The sequence below is a fragment of the Rhipicephalus sanguineus genome, chromosome 6 (assembly GCF_013339695.2).
Source record: "Rhipicephalus sanguineus isolate Rsan-2018 chromosome 6, BIME_Rsan_1.4, whole genome shotgun sequence".
Taxonomy (NCBI): domain Eukaryota; kingdom Metazoa; phylum Arthropoda; class Arachnida; order Ixodida; family Ixodidae; genus Rhipicephalus; species Rhipicephalus sanguineus.
The window spans coordinates 108,969,082-108,977,248 of record NC_051181.1 but is presented as its reverse complement, the minus strand read 5'-3'; the positions used below and the strand labels follow the sequence as shown (position 1 = coordinate 108,977,248).

The 8,167-nt window shown below is 43.9% G+C and overlaps 1 protein-coding gene across 1 annotated transcript; it reads left to right on the top strand.

Moving 5' to 3' along the window:
• The first annotated feature begins 322 nt into the window (after positions 1 to 322).
• On the top strand, positions 323 to 5,597 carry LOC119398014 (major prion protein-like). Its single transcript, XM_037665283.2, has 4 exons — positions 323 to 764; positions 2,888 to 3,078; positions 4,623 to 4,668; positions 5,497 to 5,597. Exons 1-4 carry the CDS (start codon positions 716 to 718, stop codon positions 5,514 to 5,516), a joined length of 306 nt encoding a protein of 101 aa, XP_037521211.1. The 5' UTR covers positions 323 to 715; the 3' UTR covers positions 5,517 to 5,597.
• Positions 5,598 to 8,167: the final 2,570 nt, after the last annotated feature.

Sequence of the window (8,167 nt, the reverse complement as noted above, 5' to 3'; positions counted from 1 at the left end):
CTGTTTTATTGCCTTGCTGAAGCAAGACGCTGTCCTCTCCCTCAAAAATAAAAGTGATAGCATCTCTTCCGCTTCTTCCGTTCATCCTTAGTTGTAGGCAGTGAATCGTGTTTCTGGTATGCCGAAGATGCACGCCTGCAGTGTACTTGCGCAGAATTTTAAATGGTTTCCGCAATGCTCGGCACCGCAACTGATCCTCCCGTTGCGCGTAAAATTGCGAAAGCTCGCCTGAGGACAGTTGAAACGTGGTAACCTGTGTTGATTTGTACTGCGCAACCTACGTCCAGACAACCCACCAGACACCCCACCAGGCCCCGTCATCTCGGCCAACCAATGCGCCCAACTTGCCCCGATGCGGGGCCACGTGTGACGTAACGCACGAGCGAATGAACTGTTCCTATGCAGTGACAGGGAATCTTCAGGATCCGGTTGTTCCGCCTTGCTCACTGGCCAGTGCCGTCGGCGAAGACAAGATAGTTCAGCGGTAGGGGTGATCAGCACTAGAGGTCTCTGACCAGGCATTGGACGGCGAAAACAGGATTTTTCGAGCGCGGACGCAATCCTCTATGTGCCTTATCGATACGTCACCCTCCTCTCCGCCACCACCCGGCTCGTGTGGCGTTGTTGACGGTGCCCTTGAAAAGGACCCCGACAAGGGTCAGCCGTGGTCAGTCTCGTTCCGTTTTGAGACCTGTCCGGTTCCCTTACCGTCGTCATGGGATCCAAAGGAGTGGTGCTCGTTTTGGCGCTCGTACTATTTATGGGTGAGTCCTGAAAATCTCGCGGACAGGGACATTTTGGATCTTTCTAACTGTCGCTGTGGTACAGTGCTTACGGTGCTCAGATGCTGACACGAAAGTCGCGGGTTCGATCCCGGCCGCTGCCGTCACATTTCGATGGAGGCAAATTCCTAGAGGCCCGTGTACTATATATCTAGGTGCGCGTTAAAGAACCCCAGGTGGTCGAAATTTCCGGAGCCCTCCACTACGGCAAGCCTCATATCGTGGTTTTGGCGTGGAAAACCACATATATTATTATTATTCGGAGCTTTCTGTAATATCTCCTGCGAGTGAAAAATAGGTGTAAGTTTCATTTCCTGTGCTTCGAATTTTGTAGCCCCGGACAAACTTTGAAACGTCTGGCCGCCTGATAACCAAACACTTCATCAATGAATACTCCAAAGGCGCCATACATTTTTGCAAGAATTTCACACTTGCAAGAGTTTGACCATGCCTGAAGAGTATCGTGCTTTGATTCTCAAGCACCCTTTTTGATTGCAGTTCTTCATAAAATGAAAATAACAGCGTTGCACGCAGAAGTCTGGGATCAGACAATACGAGCCACCTACGTTGCATCGGAGGCAGATTATGTTCAGGTCAAACGACCAGATGAAAGCTAGCGCAAGTCGTCGAAATCGACAGGAAGCGTAAAATAAAGAAGTAACTGAGCCTCCCGCCAAACATCTTAATGGTTGCGGCGTCCATGCTTCTGGGTCCGAGGTTCACATTTCGACACCAGGCCGCGTTCAAGCGGGATCGGAAGGACGAAAACAGTAAATAAGTTTAAGTACATAAAGTACGTACGCCTTAAGTACGTAGGTGCACTGATAATATACCAAATCTGAATAAACCTAAGACCTTCTTGTATTCAAAGTGTGCTTTGCAACAGTTAGTTCTTCGGCGCTCATGTACAGGCTCAGTACTCATGACTTGTAGCTAAGGGTCTATTCGTAGCTTAGCTGGGCGGACGTGTTTATTCTTGAGCATAACTAAACATCCGTCAACGCATGTGCTTAATGCCTAATTCACCAAAGTGAAACAAACCTACGTGCCGCACAATTTGCATTGTGAAACATACAATTTCGCTACGATATACATGAGAACTGTCGCAGTTAGCAACGTCCACTATTCAAATCAACACATTGCAAAATTTTTACTGCTGTTGCGCATGCGCGAGCAATGTATTTGCCAACAACACAGCCTCGACCATAGACCAGAACAGCAAACAATTCTTTCCATTCAAAACACGAACCTGCGTTTCTTTCGTTTGTCCCTTTCTCTCCGTACACCACAGAGCTTGCAGTGAGGCCGTGACATTCCCGCAGTAATGTTTGAAAAGCCCTTGAGGTGCCCGGGCACCTTCGCTGAAATGAGGAATGATGAACGCGCTTAGAACGAGAAAGCTTTTTGTGAACGGGATATTTCGCTAGGAAAATAATCCTGCCAACTTACCGATTTCAGCATATTGCATAAGTAAACGACGTTGCTAGTCGTGGGCGGCACTGCAATGTTTTTTTTTTCCTGCCGAGTAAAATCAGCTTTGTAATTTCATGTATTGTCTAATCCATATAGGTATTGGCTAATGAGCTTTTGGGTAGAGTCATAGTATAGGCAAGACCACTGAGGTGCGACCACTGTGTCTGTTCCCGACAGAGCTGTCAACGTGTTTTCGCTTTCTTAATTCATGTGGCTCACGAGCGCAAATATATCCCAGATATGTTGTTAAGAGGGAAGGAGTTCAACGGAAACTTGGGAAGTTTGAGGAGTCACGAAGAGGAAAGTAATGCAATTTCTCACGAACACAACAGAAAATGAGTAAAGAAAAACTGACAAATACTGAAATCCAAATCAGGTGAGCAACAAGAGATCGAAGCGTAGCTATCGCGGCCGCAGGTTCCTGTTTGGACCGTCCCTGAACGCCAGTACGACACTGGAATAAAGTGGTATAGTGCGTGAGATAAGCAATCATTGCTTTGATAGTGTGAGGCCACCCTCGGCCTCGCGGATCTTGAAGGTTGGTATTTAACACCTAGAGGCAGAAACGCTGTTTAGAGAGCTATATGCTGTAGGAGTACGAGGTACTTGCAACGCGCGTCTTGTATTTTCAGTGTGCTTGGCGTACTGCCAACGACATGGCGGCGGAGGCCGTTACCCGCCGCACGGAGGCGGGGGTCGCTACCCCCCGCATGGTGGTGGTGGCTACCCAGGCGGAGGCGGTGGCTATCCAGGCGGAGGCGGTGGCTATCCAGGCGGCGGAGGCGGCTACCCTGGAGGTGGAGGTGGAGGAGGGTACTGCAACGTAAGCTTGCCTTTCTTGTTCAGCCTTATCAGTTCTCGCTCTTAACGTTTTGATTTTCTGGAATACCACGGCGACTGAAAGTTAGCAATGTAGCAATGGGCGCATAAAACGAACAAGCAAAAGGGGAAATCAAAATGGAGAAATGAGTCAGTTATTCTTCCTTATGTCATGACTATCCCATCACCCTGCTTAAACAAACAAAAAAAAAAAAAACATGCAGCGACTTGACAATTTGTGTAGCAGTTTGCGCATGAAACAAACAAGCAAAATGGAAATTAAAAGCGAATCAGCCAGTTATTCTTCCTCGCTTCGGGATTATCCCGCAGTCCAGCTTAAAATCTTTCTCCGATGCAAGCACCAACGAGCCATCACAAATAGTTACTATCCATGCTTGCCCGTTGGGTTGGAGTCTGAATCTGCAGCAAACTTTGATGTTTACACTTACTTTTGCGCAGCAGTGACTCAACAGCTTGTTACCAAGTCTACAAAATGAAGCAAAATAAGTTTCTCATAAGATGAAGTTGTGAACATGTCTGCGTTTACTGCGGAAGTGAAATTTTTCTTACGTACCTCGTACACACAGAAGTTCATACGAATCGAACAGAGAGAATAAAAGAAAAATATTTGACGACACCGTCGAAAAAGCGGAACGGGAAGTCAGAAAAAAAAAAAAACATTTCCTCATTTTGAAGTTGGATAAAAGCTAGATTAACGAATGGATCGATGAGCGGATAATACGTTAGAACAAAGAATTTCTACTTTCGTACGGTATATGATAATTACTCTTCCGTATCGCATTCCAGAACGCGTAAACGTATCACACAAAACACCATAACTTTGCAATTCGCACTCAAGCGATTGATACTTTCGTCCTTGCTAAAATTTAAATGTATGTAAGGCGAAGCTGGTGTTTTAAAGGGGCGTGGCTTATCTTCCATTCTGATCATGCGATAAGAATAAAAACATCTTAAGGAAAACCAGTCCGATATGTTTAAAAATAAAGGACACAGAAGACAAGTTCTTGCGAGTAGTCCAGAATTCTTGACACAACGGCTACAAATTTACAAGTCAAAAAATAGGCCAATGCAGTTTATGCGAAAAAAAAGGAAACACCAGAAAAATAATCGAACGTAAATATCTCGGCAGTACACATATGCCACCGTATAGGACGAGTACGCGATAAATAATGAACATACAAGAACATGCGGGCCTGGAAGGAGTATTGGGATCTGTATAGCTACGTGCGTAGAAGTTTACCGCATGTATCAATAATCAACAATCAATAAGCTGTCAAAGATAATAGCCCTATTTATCAGGTCACGGATAGAGTGCTAACTATAGCCAGGGAAACTAGACGAAAAGAACTTATCTTATGGCTACAGTGGAATCTCCCGTCACAAAAGGCAAATGAAAGTAATTTTTGACGACTACGCTGGCGTTGAGAAAACTTGCCACAAAAGTAGTCAACTTTGGCAATAGCCACATCGGGTGCATTGCCTTCTATTGCCAGGATCTAATGTTGTGCTCACTTTTATTAACTCTAGGGTCGCCGATGTGGACCAGGGTACCACTGCCGTGGCGGCCGCAGATGTGAGTAAACCTCGTCGTAGCATCTGCCTTCAGCACTACTCACAATTTTCAAGGATGATTTTCTCTGCATAAAGACATTCGTACTTCTAATAAGAAATTTTGAAAACATGTTCTTAGAATAGATTCCTTCTCGAATATACATATATTGGTATATCTGCTATTACATTATCTCTTCTCGATGTCGCGAACGTATACGGAGTGCACAGTTACTCACGACGTTCGCTCCTTATGAAGTCATGGCACGTTTGTGGGAGAAAAGGCTTATAATACCAATGGCTGTTACTTCTCGTAGCAGGAGTGCAGAACTTCTCAGATTTGATCGCGACGGTTCATCGTTATTCATGTGGTGTGCCTTCTAGCTTGTACACATTGAAGAGTGTCACTAAAAGGGGCAGTGTGTCGAGAATAAACTTTTCGACCTCGTTCTATTTAATGCGGCCTAATAAGCGTTCAACAACAGCATGAAAGAGGGATCAAAAATGAAAGAAAAGTACTTGATGCGTGGAGGTGCGCAAGTCTTATACGAAACAAAAAAAAATATTCTACATAACTCAACGACACTACTATTGCGAAAACATTCGCACGTAAACATTTCTTCCACGGTGTGCCAAAGGCTTCACAATTCGTCGAGGTATTTTTTATACGGACATAATCGCGCTTGGAGACTTGCGCGATCTTTCTCGTCATTGCATTTGATGCTACCGACGTCGCAACACATGGCGGTGTTTTCTTCACTTTGACTTCTGAAGGATATAAGTTACGCCTATTTAAGTGCACGTTTACAGAAACAACCATGACATTTTTCTCGTTTTTTTTTTCTATTTTCAGGCGTTCCGTATGGCGGATAAATTTTCCGCGGGCAAGCATCAAGGAACTTACAGTGCGCAGCGACACCATGCGGAAGCAATAAAGTTCGTCCTGAAAATTGGCGATGTCTCATTTCCTGCTCTCACTAGAACCGATGACACAACTGCGCGGGCTTAGCGACTTAGGTGCGTACTGTGTCTCCAGTGCAGGCCTGGACTTTGGTTGCCGTCAGTACTGAATTTCCCACATACTTGAAAACTATGCCTGCATTGCATGTTCGCAGCGCCCCAGATATGACAATATTGCTCCTAAAAAGCAATTAACTGAAATTAATAGTTACGTTTCTAAACCGTAATTGAGTCTCATTACAAATTATAGTTGCCCGAAATTAATGACATCACATTACTATCACTTTTGAAAAGTAATAAAACTACTTGGAAAGTGACAAAAGTTCAAAGCCCATGCACAGCTTGTGTACACTGTTTGCTACGCATATACATTGAAACCTCAGGGATCTTTGTTCAACTTCGTACGCTTGACAATGGCACTCAGATTAACTTGTATCTCTTACTTTTGTTTCCTTTTTAGATCAGTTGTTTATGCCATAAAGAAAGCGGACATGCTATATTTTGGCCAAAAGTATAATTGGGCAAGTAATGAATAATTTTCTTAATATTACTCGCCTGAGGTAATTAGCTACATTTCTAAATTGCAAGCCCACACAAGTAATTTACTGCATTACTCAATAGCGCGAGAAGAAATTTGATTACTGTCATTTCATTACTCTAATTCTATCACTGCGAAGTCTGCAGCGTCCCTATGACAGTTACATCTGCAGGCTTGAAAATCTTGAGTCTTCTTTCTTAGCCACTAAGACATTGCCCTTTGGCGAAAGCTTAGTGGATTAGCTACTAAGCCTTTGCCAATAAGCCATCATGACGATTGAAATAGGCGTTTTATTGCATTTTCTACAGAAATGCAGTCTGAACGTTCGTGCCTTGCTTCTCCGTTCCGTTCTGGCGCTGCTTAGTTTTTTTCTTCATAAGACATAAACAGCGCACGCTTTACGAAGACAGACAGAGCTCCACTGCTCACCCGAAGGTCACGGGATCCAATCCTGGCCGCTGCGGCCGCATTTCGATGGAGGCAAAATGCTAAAGGCCCGTGTGCTTGGATTTAGGTACACGTAAACCGCCCCCACGTTGTCGAACTTTCCAGGGCCCTCCAGTACGGCGTCGCTCATAATAATATCGTAGTTTTGGGAAGGAAAACCCCAAGATTTATTACAAAGACCGACAGAAGAAACAGGAAGCTTTTTTTTATTTTGATAAGGATATGGTTAAAAAGTGGCTTTCGATTTAAATATGCCTGCGCATTTGACACAAGTACTTGACGTAAATGCCAACTAAATTTTAACTTTAACGACAGATTATGATTGAACGGCATCCCTACTCCATAGTAGCACTGGCAACTTCGTTAAACAACGTTGATTTATTCATTGTTACCAAACAGGTGTGAAATCAATCGTTAGTCATGCTAGTCATGATGTGTACGCTTTCGAAAATGAGAAAAGGCAAAACAAAGCATGTGCTTCAGTGTTCGTTTTTGCTCGTTATTTTTTCGAGTCACTATACATCATATTCTAAGCGGAGGGCTGAATGAAATCATTTCCGGTAATTCTAATTTTCTGCTTTTCTGCATTGACTTAAGCTGCTCAGCTTATTTTTTGCGTACTGTTCGTAAACGATTTTACATGCCGTAGTAACAGTCATATCAGCAGTGACCAATCGGCAAGCTTATACGGAATAGCTACGAAACGTTTGATTTAGACGAATAAAAAAAAGTACTGTCGAATATACTGGCGGTCGTAATAAAATAGCCGTGCTTTGGTTCGGGCTAGTTGGTAATTCATAACTATGAGCTTACATCAAGGACGAAGACACACGAAATGTACAAGCGCTAACTTCAAACTAACGTTTAATGCCAGATAATCAGAATACATACAATAAAACAGAAAGAAAGAACAACCACACCTAGTCACCTAGATCGTAATGAGCGCATTGTAATGTACACGTGTACATTACAATGCACTTACTCTCACCTGCCACCGCGAAAACTTATTTCTTTCGCAGATAATGAATGGGACGGCGAGCTGACGCACTCATGATCATTACTGGTCTTTGTTGCAGCTTCCACAATCTCACACGCGCAACGATTTTTGCCACTAAACACTACCACAGTGTTCTCAAACTACGGAGCACTACCAAGGTAGTGCTCCGCAGAGTTGCGGCAGTGTAACACAAGTCGTCGTGGTCTTTCCTTTGTCTGCTGTGCTCACTTAGCGAATGTCAAATGGAGCACAGCTGCAACGTGACAAAGGGAGGACCGGGACACCTTGCGTTACATTGCCGTGACTCTACAGGCGTTCCCCGTAGTTTGAGAACAATATAGTATTGTTTAGCGACGAAGATAGTTGCACGTGCAAGGTTGTGGAAGCTGCAGCAATGAACGGTAATGATAATGGGTGCGTCGGCTCACCGTCCCATTCGTTATCCGCAATAGAAATAAGTTTTCTTGGTGGTATATGGCTATTTATTGTTATTTTTTCCCTTTTTTATTGTATATATCCTAAGTATCTGACGTTAAACGTTAGTTTGAAGTTAGTGCTTGTGCGTTTCGTGTATCTTTATCA

Excerpts from the sequence above, each read along its gene's own strand:
- LOC119398014 (XM_037665283.2), top strand. The coding sequence starts at position 716 with ATGGGATCCAAAGGAGTGGTGCTCGTTTTGGCGCTCGTACTATTTATG. Across the intron at positions 3,079-4,622 it reads GTGGAGGAGGGTACTGCAAC|GGTCGCCGATGTGGACCAGG; the intron begins GTAAGCTTGCCT and ends TATTAACTCTAG. Across the intron at positions 4,669-5,496 it reads CTGCCGTGGCGGCCGCAGAT|GCGTTCCGTATGGCGGATAA; the intron begins GTGAGTAAACCT and ends TTCTATTTTCAG.